The sequence below is a fragment of the Stenella coeruleoalba genome (assembly GCF_951394435.1).
Source record: "Stenella coeruleoalba genome assembly, chromosome: 12".
Lineage (NCBI taxonomy): Eukaryota > Metazoa > Chordata > Mammalia > Artiodactyla > Delphinidae > Stenella > Stenella coeruleoalba.
Window position 1 is genome coordinate 16,712,809 of NC_137158.1, and position 14,181 is coordinate 16,726,989.

The following is a 14,181-nucleotide window of genomic DNA, read 5'->3' on the forward strand; positions in this document are numbered from 1 at the left end:
TTCCTTTTACTTACAGGGAAAAGTCACAGGTGTTTGGCCAGGGTTTTCAGGCCCTTCCAATCTGTCCAGCGTCACCTTCAGCACATCTTCTACTTTAACTCTTTTACTTCTTCATAGGTCCCTGGGCCTTTTATGCTATTCACCCCTGCTGTACATTTTAGACCTATGTCTTTCTCTTCTTTCTACCCAACACAATCCCATTCATCTTTTTTTTTTTTTAATAACCTTGACATATACTTTTTTTTCAATTTATTTTTAATTTTTGGCTGTATTGGGTCTCCGTTGCTGTGCGCAGGCTTTCTCTAGTTGTGTCGAGTGGGGGCTACTCTTCATTGCGGTGCATGGGCTTCTCATTGCGGTGGCTTCTCTTGTTGCAGAGCACGGGCTCTAGTGTGCGGGCTTCAGTAGTTGTGGCGCACGGGCTTAGTTGCTCCATGACATGTGGGATCTTCCCGGACCTAGGGCTCGAACGCATGTCCCACGCATTGGCAGGCGGATTCTTAACTATTGCGCCACCAGGGAAGTCCCTCCCATGCATCTCTTGAGGGTCAGTTCAAGTTTCTCTTTCTCTGGGAGCCTTCTTTGCTTCTTCTAAGTAGAATTGGCTGATCCTTTCTTTGTCTGACTCACATTCTTAGTTAATATCACTATTCTTACCCTTAAAGAATTGCTCTGTATTTATTTGGCTATGGTCAGTTTCACCTAACTCATTGCTAGTGTTGCTTGAGGGTAGAGATTGTCTTAATCATTTTTTGTATCTTCTTTGATATGCACAGTGCCTGGCAAATGGTAGATTTTTTTCTTATTGGTGGGGCATAGCATGGGACTGGTCAGCTCTTTTGAGATTTAAGCCATAGGATTTGTTTCATTGGCACCTGGTTAAACCTCGGTGCTTCTTAATACCAGTTGCTCATTGGAACACATGGAGAGCTTTGGAAAAATTTCCAGTGTGTGAGCTTAGGGACATTGACTGCACCAAATCTCATGGATTTGGATTCAGTTTGTTTTAAGTGGAGTCCAGGGGTTGTTAATAATACCAGTAAGTGCTTACATAGCTCTTACTATATAAGGCACTATTTCAGGCACTGTTTACTTACATTAATTTATAGGCATTTTTTTTTTTGAAAGCCAATGTTGAGAACCACTCCAGTCTGGCTAAATGGCAAGAAAATATAATTACTGAGGTTGAAGTAAAATAATGACACATAATGATACAACTAAGCTGGATTCTTTTAGCAGAGCCTATTTATTTGTTTGTTTGTTTTAGTTTTTAATTAAATAGGGGAGTAAAAAAGCAATCCCAATGTGTGCAACTGTGATGAGTTGTGGTTAGACCAGAAAAAATTTTCAGTGACTGCAGGAAGAATTCAGATCGCAGAAAGAGATGTTAAACATTAAGAATCACTTTTCTAGTTGAAGGTCCAACTCTCATGAGACAGCATTTTATTAACCAATTTCCCATAAAAGTTTGTCTTTGCTCACTGGAGCTTTTCACTTTCAAAATGGAAGGGCTAATTTGACTGGACATCTTTGCAGCTATTTAAAGGAAGTGTAACATCTGGAAAAAAAGAGACTGTAATGATGAAAGTAAAGTGATATTATAAGAGATTGGACTGAAAATGGTCTTAGGTTAAAATAGTAAGTGTAGAACAGTAAAAGGGGGATTTTATGTACCATATTTAATTATGAAAAGACTTTTTTTCATATAAAACATATTATAAAAATAGTTTGCTTTTGCATTAAAACACATTTTTCTAGCTTTCTTAAGGAACATGATTAGTATGGTTCGGGCCACCCTCAGTACTGCACCTAGCTTCCTTACTAACCTTTTTGGTGCTTTTCTCTTTCCTCCCATCCATCCTTCATGCCTGCCAGTTATCTGTCATCACCTACCCAGGCGGTGCATGGAGGGTTAACCTCAGTGAGGCAAGGCACATGTGGTCCTGGGCCTGTAATAAACCTGCCCACTTGGGTGGTACCGGGAGTGGGGAGAAGAGTGTCACAAAATTCAGTGTCTACAGAGCAAGGCAACAGGGAGTCATTTGATGGCAGCCATTGGGTATCAATGGAAGCTGGAAAAACATGACCACATGGAAGCCTGATCAAGCGAGACTGGAAGATGGACCCAGACAGTAGAAGAGAAGTCATGTCTGCCAGGCCATAGCCATGGCAAGTTGGATTTTACTTCCTGTGGTAAGCGAGTGTCGTTTCAGGGATCAGTCTCCACCCCATATGTCCTGAGGTCAATAGGGCTATAAATAAAGTGAATAAACCAGGGCCTAATTACTAGAGTTGAGAATAAGGTGGATGTGGTCTTAAAATAAGACAAACTGTTTTTAACCCTTAGGCACAAACTGAGAGGCAAGTAAGTCAGAAAAGTGACTTGATCCTAGGTCTCAGAATCAAACCAGAGTTCTTAAGGGACCAGGTTTTACCTATAGGTGATGATGGTCAAGTAGTTTCGATGTAGGTAGAAGATGGATGCAGTGTTTGAGGTACAGACAAAGTCCATCTCTTAACAGCTAACTCTGGTCTTTCTGATCCATTTTCTTCAATTGTTTCCTATAGATTATAGAATAAACCAGTCTCATTAATCTGACATGTAGGCTTTCTATAATCTGGTTTCAACTATTTTATTTATTTTTTCACTTTTCCTTATCATATCTTCTTCCCCCAGCTTCTATACCTTCTTGCTTTGCATAGAGCCTACAATTCTATAATCCAGACTAGTTAAATAGGTTCTTTGTCTGAACACACCATATACTTTACTGGCTTGATGCTTTTCTCAAAATTTTCTCCTACCCATTATGTAGAAACCATTCCTAAATACCAAATGTTGGCAGTAATTTATTTTTTCTCTTTTTATTTCCCCACCTCTACCACTGACATGCCTTTTCAAGTGAAGTCTTATGTTGGCATGATTCATCTTAATGTTTCTCATGAAGCCCAGTATAGTGGGAAAGACAAAAACAGAGGTTTCTAAAGACCCAACTTACTGACCGTATTTTTGACATTACATATATTTTAAAAATCACATTGGATCACGCTGCCGGCGTGCAAGATGGCGGTGAGGAAAGACAAGAAGCCTAAGAAGTCAACTTGGAAGTTTAATCTGGACCTTACTCATCCAGTAGAAGATGGAATTTTTGGTTCTGGAAATTTTGAACAGTTTCTATGGGAGAAGGTTAAAGTGAATGGAAAAACCGGAAATCTTGAGAATGTCGTTCACATTGAATGCTTCAAGAATAAAATCACAGTTGTTTCTGAGAAACAGTTCTCTAAAAGGTATTTGAAACACCTTCCCAAGAAATACCTTCAAAAGAGCAATCTTGGGCTTCCCTGGTGGCGCAGTGGCTGAGAGTCCGCCTGCCGATGCAGGGGACACGGGTTCGTGCCCCAGTCCGGGAGGATCCCACGTGCCGCAGAACGGCTGGGCCCGTGAGCCATGGCCGCTGAGCCTGCGCATCCGGAGCCTGTGCTCCGCAATGGGAGAGGCCAGAGCAGTGAGAGGCCCGCGTACCGCAAAAAAAAAAAAATAAAAAAAGCAATCTTTGTTATTGGCTTCGTGTGGTCGCATCCGACAAGGAGACTTATGCACTTCGTTACTTGCAGATTAGTCAAGATGAAGATGGGTCCGAGTCTGAGGACTAGATGAAGCCATCCCTTTCAGGGCTTTGCTTGCTAACAAAACAATGAAGTATACAAGAAAACATCTTGAAATGGACCTTTAGTTTATCAGTGAATAAAAAACATTACTCTGTCTGTTAAGCAGTCATCTCTTTGATTTAAGTGTATGCTGTTTATATGGTGCTGGCTTTCCTTTAATACTTAAAAAAATTTTATTGGGGTGTGGTTGATTTACAATGTTGTGTTTTGGGTGTACAGCAAAGTGAATCAGTTACACACATGCACTCCTTTTCTTTTTTAAGATTCTTTCCCCATATAGGCCATTACGGAGTATTGAGTAGAGTTCCCTGTGCTATGCGGCAGGTTCTTATTGGTTATCTGTTTTATGTATGGTAGTGGGTACATGTCAGTCCCAATCTCCCAGTTTATCCCCCCCGCCCTTATCCCCTGGTAACCATAAGTTTGTTTTCTACATCTGTTACTCTACTTCTGTTTTGTAAATAAGTTCATTTGTACTCCCCTGTTGTTGTTGTTTTTAGTACTTCCTATAAGCGGTATTTAAATAGCCTATAGCTAGTGGAATTTCTTCCGGGATTTCTGAAGTGTACTACTTTTACAAATGTCCTTGAGTTAAAGTATATAGTGAAAAAATGAAGCACAATCTTGGGTATAACTTTATATAATAAAATATTTAAATTCTAAAAAAAAAAAAATCACATTAATTTACATGTTTTGAGTTTCTGTAGACTTTATTGGATTTGAAGAAAACCCCATACTCTTCTTGAGCAAACTCTGAAGTCTTATCAGTAGACTTAGAAACAATTTGGAAAATTCAGATTTTAAGAATTTTAAAATGTAGTTGCGTAGCATATGTATGTATATTGTGAAGTTGACCCTTGAACAACCTAGGTTTGAACAGCGCCGGTTCACGTACACGTGGGTATTTTTCACTAGTAAATACTACAGCACTACATGATCTTTGGTTGGTTGAATCCGTGCATGTGGAACTACAGATATGGAGGAACCGTGTAGTTGGAAGGCTGACTATATGTTATACGTGGATTTTCAACTGCACAGAGAGTTGGCGCCCCTAACCTCCACGATGTTCATGAGTCAGATGTATCTTTATTCTGTTATATGATACAAAGACTTCTGTGTATGGTTGGATTTTCATGATATTCAGAAAGGCAAAACCATGATAAAATCATTTTTGTGAACTTAGGAGAAAAATGATTAACTTGGATTAAAAAGTTCAACCATAGGTCTGCCCATTACCTGGAACCATTGATTTAGAGTAATAGCAATTACTGAATAATTGCCTATGAATGAGAAGGGGTTGCTCAGTATTCAAAACTTATTCTCAGTTTCATACAGATCAGTGGCTCTCAACAAGGAATGATTTTGACTTGCCTCTGAGGGGAATCTGACAATATCTGTAGACGTTCTGGGTTTTCACAAATGGAAGCAGTGCTACTGGCATCTAGTGGGTAGAGGCCAGAGGTACTGCTAAATGTCCTGCAATGCACAGGCTACTGCCCCACAGCAAAGACCTATCTGGTCCAAAATGTCATTGGTGCTGAGGCTGAGAAACTGGATATAGACCAAGGCTAATATTTGGTCTGTTGAAATTGACTTTATATATGTATATGTATGTATATATAATATTTAAAAATACAATATACAAATCTATACAATATATATGATGTAATATACATAAATTTATATATATAACATATATATACAATATAATATATATATTTTTTCAATGAAAGTATCAGCCATAGAGATATATTAGTTTCAGAAAGTAAACTAAAGTTAATCAAAGTAGAAATTACATAAAGTATAATTAAGACCTTTCAGAGATTGTGGATTCTTATTACACTGAAATGTGCTTGTTTGAGTTTTGCTTAAATAAGTGAGCCCAATCCTCTGTCTAAGACATAATTTAATAATCCCCAGGCTTTTGTGGTGGTCATATAAATTGTTTTGGTCTGGGTTCACATGGGGTTAAACTACATGTTTCCATGGTCTCTCTGAATTTCAGGTTTTGCTTGATGGAGGAATATGGTAAATGGGAAGATGGAGGTAAGGTGATTAGTCTGCTAATCAGCTGTAATGTTGGAACTTTTCTTCCCTTTTAAAGCTTTGCATCGCTTGGGCTTTTAAGACTTTCTGTCAAACTACTTATAACCCGAACGAATTACAGAAAAACTCTGCAAGGTGAGGTCAGTGTGCACTTCAAGGCCAGGGCAGAAGACTCTACTCCGCCATTTGTTTTCACTGTTTGGTTTGGCCTCTTCCATTAAACCAGATGGATAAGCAGGGCACATATGGCATGTGAAGTGGCTGGGCCTCCTGGCAGGCCTGAGCTGTAGACTCTGAGGCCTGTTGCTGTGCATTCATGTTTGAGTTCAAAATTCTCCTACTCATTTGTGCAGGGCAGAGGCCAGGCCCATCTGAGTTTAGCAGGAAGCATGCACTCTGAAATGCAAAATGTTCATCTAGAAGGAAAACACCTTCAGTTGCAAAGGTCTTCTCATCTGTGATCTGCTTTTCTTTTCCTTGGTGTCACTGGGCTCCCAATTCCTGACTCAGGCTGGTGGGAAATTCCCATTTTGAATCCAATTTGGGTTGAATTTCTTTCTGCCTGGCCTTGTGGATGCTCCTGGAGGTAGAGAAACTGCTCTGTGGACCTGTAAAGATCGGGAAGGCCAAGGCCATCTCTAGTGTTGACAGTCATAGCTCTGGGCCTGGTGGCAGGGTTAGCCTGGGATCATGGTCAGGTGATTAGTAGACACACTGGTCCCATCGAGGGGTGAACCTCCTCAGCGAGATGGAGTGGATCAGGCTGCTATCATAATTTGTTCACTTTTGCTTCTGTTGTAGTTCGTGGTCACGGTAACTTTCACATTTTACACAGTGGTCCTCTATTTTGGAGGCTGTAGTGGTTTTATGAGCTCATAAGTGGTGATAAGCATAGATTTTGGAATCAGAAAGTGTCCATCACATGTTAGCCGATAAACCTGCAAGTTACTTAACCCCACTGAGTCTCAATTTCCTCATCTAAAAATGGATAGAATAGTGCCTCCATAACTAGATCAGATCAGATATTGTATTGTGGTGTGGTAAGAGTATGTCTTCCAGAGCCAGACTGCTTGGGATTGACCCTGGCTCTGCCATTTGCTCGCTGGTTGGTCTTGAACACAATGCTTTATCTTTCTGTGCTCTATGGAGATAATAATAGGATCCGCTTAGAGGGTTGTTGTCAGGGTTAACCGCTTAGAGGGTTGTTGTCAGGTTGTTGTTATTCTCATACATAGTTGCTCTGTGAGGAGTTGTGATTTTGGCGTGCTCAAGGGAAGAGGTGAGTTCTGGGACTTCCTACTCTGCCCTCCTGCCCCTGGATCTGCACCAGGTTACACCTGTATTTTCTCCTTCACTGCCATGTGCTTGTCCACTCCCAGAGGAACCCCCATGCATCATCCCTCCCAAACCTCCAGCTCCTCTGGAACCAGCTGTTCATTTCACCTCTTTTCTTCTATACTACTCTGGCTAGGACATCAAGCTCATGTACATCATGCATGTTTTAAAAAGACTTAAAAGGAAGACCGGTTTGCTCTTATACTGCACTCAGTTCCAACAAGTTTAGGTCTTCAATACACTGCAGATACACTTTCTGGTGGATATTATTTTTTTTTTCATTTTTGAATTTTATTTTATTTTTTTATCAGCAGGTTCTTATTAGTCATCAATTTTATACACATCAGTGTATACATGTCAATCCCAGTCACCCAATTCATCACACCACCACCCCCACCCCCCCGCCGCTTTCCCTGCTTGGTGTCCGTACATTTGTTCTCTACATCTGTGTCTCAATTTCTGCCCTGCAAACCAGTTCATCTGTACCATTTTTCTAGGTTCCACATATATGCGTTAATATACGATATTTGTTTTTCTCTTTATGACTTACTTCACTCTGTATGACAGTCTCTAGATCCATCCACGTCTCAACAAATGACCCCATTTCGTTCCTTTTTATGGCTGAGTAATATTCCATTGTATATATGTACCATGTCTTCTTTATCTATTCGTCTGTCGATGGGCATTTAGGTTGCTTCCATTACCTGGCTATTGTAAATAGTGCTGCAATGAATATTGGGGTGCATGTGTCTTTTTGAATTAGGGTTTTCTCTGGGTATATGCCCAGTAGTGGGATTGCTGGATCATATGGTAATTCTATTTGTAGTCTTTTAAGGAACCTCCATACTGTTCTCCATAGTGGCTGTATCAATTTACATTCCCACCAATAGTGCAAGAGGGTTCCCTTTTCTCCACACCCTCTCCAGCATTTGTTGTTTCTAGATTTTTTGCTGATGCCCATTCTAACTGGTGTGAGGTGATACCTCATTATAGTTTTGATTTGCATTTCTCTAATAATTAGTGATGTTGAGCAGCTTTTCATGTGCTTCATGACCATCTGTATGTCTTCTTTGGAGAAATGTCTATTTAAGTCTTCTGCCCATTTTTAGATTGGGTTGTTTCTTGTTTTAATATTGAGCTGCATGAGCTGTTTATATATTTTGGAGATTAATCCTTTGTCCGTTGATTCGTTTGCAAATATTTTCTCCCATTCTGAGGGTTGTCTTTTCGTCTTGTTTATGGTTTCCTTTGCTGTGCAAAAGCTTTGAAGTTTCATTAGGTCCCATTTGTTTATTTTTGTTTTTATTTCCATTACTCTATGCGGTGGGTCAAAAAAGATCATGCTGTGATTTATGTCAAAGAGTGTTCTTCCTGTGTTTTCCTCTAAAAGTTTTATAGTACCTGGTCTTACATTTAGGTCTCTAATCCTTTTTAGTTTATTTTTGTGTGTGGTGTTAGGGAGTGTTCTAATTTCATTCTTTTACATGTAGTTGTCCAGTTTTCCTAGCACCACTTTTTGAAGAGACTGTCTTTTCTCCATTGTATATCCTTGCCTCCTTTGTCATAGATTAGCTGACGATAGGTGCATGGGTTTATCTCTGAGCTTTCTATCTTGTTCCATTGATCTATGTTTCTGTTTTTGTGCTAGTACCATATTGTCTTGATTACTATAGCTTTGTAGTGTAGTCTGAAGTCAGGGAGTCTGATTCCTCCAGCTCTGTTTTTTTCCCTCAAGACTGCCTTGGCTATTCGGAATCTTAATGTGTCTCCATACAAATTTTAAGTTTTTCTGTTCTAGTTCCATAAAAAATGCCATTGGTAATTTGATAGGGATTGCATTGAATCTGTAGATTGCTTTGGGTAGTATAGACATTTTCACAATACTGATTCTTCCAATCCAAGAACATGGTATATCTCTCTATCCGTTGGTATCATCTTTAATTTCTTTCATCAGTGTCTTATAGTTTTCTGCATACAGGTCTTTTGTCTCCCTAGGTAGGTTTATTCCTAGGTATTTTATTCCTTTTGTTGCAATGGTAAATGGAAGTGTTTCCTTAACTCCTCTTTCAGATTTTACATCATTAGTGTATAGGAGTGCAAGAGGTTTCTGTGCATTAATTTTTTATCCTGCAGCTTTACCAAATTCATTGATTAGCTGTAGTAGTTTTCTGGTGGCATCTTTAGGATTCTCTATGTATAGTATCATGTCATCTGCAAACAGTGACAGTTTTACTTCTTCTGTTCCATTTTGGGCTCCTTTTATTTCTTTTTCTTCTCTGATTGCCATGGCTAGGACTTCCAAAACTATGTTGAATAATAGTGGTGAGAGTGGACATCCTTGTCTTGTCCCTGATCTTAGAGGAAATGCTTTCAGTTTTTCACCATTGAGAATGATGCTTGCTGTGGGTTTGTTGTATATGGCCTTTATTATGTGGAGGTAGGTTCCCTCTATGCCCAATTTATAGAGAGTTTTTATCATAAATGGGTGTTGAATTTTGTCAAAAGATTTTTCTGCATCTATTGAGATGATCGTATGGTTTTTCTCTTCAATTTGTTAATATGGTTTATCACATTGATTGATTTGCTTATATTGAAGAATCCTTGCATCCCTGTGATAAATCCCACTTGATCATGATGTATGATCCTTTTAATATGTTGTTGGATTCTGTTTGCTAGTGGTTTGTTGAGGATTTTTGCATCTATATTCATCAGTGTTATTGGTCTGTAAATTTCTTTTTTGTAGTATCTTTGTCTGGTTTTGGTATCAGGGTGATGGTGGCCTCATAGAATGAGTTTGGGAGTGTTCCTTCCTCTGCAATTTTTTGGAAGAGTTTGAGAAGGGTGGGTGTTAGCTCTTCTCTAAATGTTTGGTAGAATTCACCTGTGAAGCCATCTGGTCCTGAGCATTTGTTTGTTGGAAGATTTTTAATCACAGTTTCAATTTCATTACTTTTGATTGGTCTGTTCATATCTTCTATTTCTTCCTGGTTCAGTCTTGGAAGGTTATACCTTTCTAAAAATTTGTCCATTTCTTCCAGGTTGTCCATTTTATTGGCATAGAGTTGCTTGTAGTAGTCTCTTAGGATGCTTTGTATTTCTGCGGTGTCTGTTGTAACTTCTCCTTATTCATTTCTAATTTTACTGATTTGAGTCCTCTCCCTCTTTTTCTTGATGAGTCTGGCTAATGGTTTATCAATCTTGTTTATCTTCTCAAAAAACCAGCTTTTAGTTTTATTGATCTTTACTATTGTTTTCTTTGTTTCTATTTCACTTATTGCTGGTCTGACCTTTATGATTTCTTTCCTTCTGCTAACTTTGGGTTTTGTTTCTTCTTCTTTAGTTCCTTTAGGTGTAACGTTAGATTGTTTATTTGAGATTTTTCTTGTTTCTTGAGGTAAGCTTGTATAGCTATAAACTTCCCTCTTAGAACTGCTTTTGCTGCATCCCATAGGTTTTGGATCATTGTGTTTTCATTGTCATTTGTCTCTAGGTATTTTTTTATTTCCTCTTTGATTTCTTCAGCGATCTCTTGGTTATTTAATAATGTATCATTTAGCCTCCATGTGTTTGTGTTTTTAATGGTTTTTTCCCTGTAATTCATTTCTAATCTCATACTGTTGTGGTCAGAAAAGATGCTTGATATGATTTCAATTTTCTTAAATTTATTGAGGCTTGATTTGTGACCAAGATGTGGTCTCTTCTGGAGAATATTCCATGCGCACTTGAGAGGAAAGTGTAATCTGCTGTTTTGGGTTGGAATGTCCCATAAGTATCAATTAAATCTGTCTGGTCTGTTGTGTCATTTAAAGCTTCTGTTTCCTTATTAAATTTGTTTGGATGATCTGACCATTGGTGTAAGTGAGGAGTTATAAAGTCCCCCACTATTATTGTGTTACTGTCAATTTCTTCTTTTATAGCTGTTAGCATTTGCCTTATGTGTTGAGGTGCTCCTATGTTGGGTGCATATATATTTATAATTATTATATCTTCTTCTTGGATTGATCCCTTGATCATTATGTAGTGTCCTTCCTTGTCTCTTGTAACATTCTTTATTTTAAAGTCTATTTTATCTTACATGAGTATTGCTACTCCAGCTTTCTTTTGATTTCCATTTGCATGGAATATCTTTTTCCTTTCCCTCACTTTCAGTCTGAATGTGTCCCTAGGTCTGAAGTGGGTCTCTTGTAGACAGCATATATATGGGTCTTGCTTTTGTATCCATTCAGCAAGCCTATGTCTTTTGGTTGGAGCATTTAATCCATTGATATTTAAGGTAATTTTCGATATGTGTGTTCCCATGACCATTTTCTTAATTGTTTTCGGTTTGTTTTTGTAGGTCCTTATCTTCTCTTGTGTTTCCCACTTAGAGAAATTCCTTTAGCATTTGTTGTAGAGCTGGTTTGGTGGTGCTGAATTCTTAGCTTTTGCTTGTCTGTAAAGCTTTTGGTTTCTCCATGGAATCTGAATGAGATCCTTGCCTGGTAGAGTAATCTTGGTTGTAGGTTCTTCCCTTTCATCACTTTAAGTATATCATGCCACTCCCTTCTGGCTTGTAGAGTTTCTGCTGAGAAATCAGCTGTTAACCTTATGGGAGTTCCCTTGTATGTTGTCATTTTTCCCTTGCTGCTTTCAATAATTTTTCTTTGTGACTTTTCTATGTGACTCTCTGTGCTTCCAGGACTTGGATGGCTATTTTCTTTCCCATGTTAGGGAAGTTTTCAACTATAATCTCTTCAAATATTTTCTCTGGTCCTTTCTCTGTCTCTTCTCCTTCTGGGACCCCTATAATGTGAATGTTGTGTTTAATGTTGTCCCAGAGGTCTCTTAGGCTATCTTCATTTCTTTTCATTCTTTTTTCTTTATTCTGTTCCACAGCAGTGAATTCCACCATTCTGTCTTCCAGGTCAGTTATCTGTTCTTCTGCCTCAGTTATTCTGCTATTGATTCCTTCTAGTGTAGTTTTCATTTCAGTTATTTTATTGTTCATCTCTGTTTGTTTGTTCTTTAATTTTTCTAGGTCTTTGTTAAACATTTCTTGCATCTTCTTGATCTTTGCCTCCATTCTTTTTCTGAGGTCCTGGATCATCTTCACTATCATTATTCTGAATTCTTTTTCTGGAAGGTTGCTTATTTCCACTTCATTTATTTGTTGTTCTTGGGTTTGATCTTGCTCCTTCATCTGGCACATAGTCCTCTGCCTTTTCATTTTGTCTACCTTTCTGTGAATGTGTTTTTTGTTCCATAGGCTACAGGACTGTAGCTCTTCTTGCTTCTGCTGTCTGCCATCTGGTGGATGAGGCTCTCTAAGAGGCTTGTGCAAGTTTCCTGATGAGAGGGACTGGTGGTGGGTAGAGCTGACTGTTGCTCTGGTGGGCAGAGCTCAGTAAAACTTTAATCCACTTGACTGCTGATGGGTGGGGTTGGGTTCCCTCCCTGTTGGTTGTTTGGCCTGAGGCGACCCAACACTGGAGACTACCTGGGCTCTTTGGTGGGGCCAGTGGCGGACTCTGGGAGGGCTCATGCCATGGAGTGCTTCCCATAACTTCTGCTGCCAGTGTCCTTGTCCCCACGGCGAGCCACAGCCACCCCCGCCTCTGCAGGAGACCCTCCAACACTAGCAGGTAAGTCTGGTTCAGTCTCCCCTTGGGTCACTGCTCCTTCCCCTGGGTCCTGATGCACAAACTACTTTGTGTGTGCCCTTCAAGAGTGGAGTCTCTGTTTCCCCCAGTCCTGTTGAAGTCCTGCAATCAAATCTTGCTAGGCTTCAAAGTCTGATTCTTTAGGAATTCCTCCTCCCATTGCTGGACCCCCAGGTTGGGAAACCTGACATGGGGCTCAGAACCTTCACTCCAGTGGGTGGACTTGTGTGGTATAAGTGTTCTCCAGTCTGTGAGTCACCCACCCAGCAGTTACCGGATTTGATTTTACTGTGATTCCACCCCTCCTACCGTCTCATTGTGGCTTCTCCTTTGTCTTTGGATGTGGGGTATCTTTTTTGGTGAATTCCAGTGCCTTCCTGTTGATGATTGTCCAGCAGCTAGTTGTGATTGGTGTTCTCATAAGAGGGAGTGAGAGCACATCCTTCTGCTCTGCCATCTTGGTTCCTCTGATGGATATTCTAATAGATTATACGAAAGGAGCATTGCTCACTTTTGTGCACGAATTTCATGTAATCTGTTTGAAAAGAACAAAGAAATGCAAAATGGATTATGAAAAACAATATATTTCACGTCTTATGTTAGCAAAGTTTTATTTTCAGATAAAAAGAACCACATGTTGGATTGATAAAAATAATTTACCAAGAGATAATATATGTATGATGGCTTAATATCCCTTCCTGAATATAATTAGGTTTTAGGTCATAAAAAGATGCTAAAACAAACTGTAAACGTTTCAAAGATTCTTTGTATGAAAATAAATTTCAGGATTGTGTAACTCAAAATGATTTCATTTAAAGTTTAGCTTGCATGTGGTATGCTTGCTAAAGGGGAAGGGGATACATAGGGGTTTGGGATTAAAATATACACGCTACCATGTATAAAATAGATAACCAACAAGGACCTACTGTATAGCACAGGGAACTATACTCAATATCTTGTAATAACCTATAATGGGAGAGAGTATAAAAAAAGAATATATATTTTTATGTATATGTATAACTGAATCACTTTGCTCTGTACCTGAAACTAATAGAACATTGTAAATCAACTATATTTCAGTAAAATTTTTTAAAAAAGAGAAAAAAAGGTTTATTTGGCATATGTTGCTTTCAGTAAGCTAAAGTAAAAAGGGTTTGATACCACAGATGTTTTATAATTGGTTTATCCAAATAAATCCCTAGAATGGTTTGCCTTATTCATATAGTACAGAACTGAAATGATTTAGCTTTTAACTTTGCAGATGTTTGGAAAGATTTTCAAAGAAATGGTGGCATCGCAATGAAATTAGGGCACGGTGAGGAAAGATCTTCAGAACTTCAAGACTTCCTTCAGAATAGAAAAGCACATTTAAAATTGCTCAGGTTTTCCAGTTCATTTGGCCTGGGCAGCTTCCTGCATGTCTTGTCATAACTACCATGTTAAATTTAGTTGTATGTTCAGAAAACGGAGAAAAATGTTCACCACTGGCACGTGA

At 39.0% G+C, this 14,181-nt stretch overlaps 1 protein-coding gene and 1 long non-coding RNA gene across 3 annotated transcripts in view; both read left to right on the plus strand.

Annotated features, from left to right (window-relative positions):
- LOC307195515 overlaps window positions 1-14,181 on the plus strand; it is a 442,270-nt gene that overhangs the window by 63,320 nt on the left and 364,769 nt on the right. The gene's annotated exons all lie outside the window — the stretch shown is intronic.
- Window positions 3,041-3,806, plus strand: LOC307195326 (ribosomal protein eL22-like 1). Its single transcript, XM_079939371.1, has 2 exons — window positions 3,041-3,342; window positions 3,546-3,806. The coding sequence occupies exons 1-2, from the start codon at window positions 3,062-3,064 to the stop codon at window positions 3,649-3,651; spliced, it is 387 nt and encodes a 128-aa protein (XP_079795497.1). The 5' UTR covers window positions 3,041-3,061; the 3' UTR covers window positions 3,652-3,806.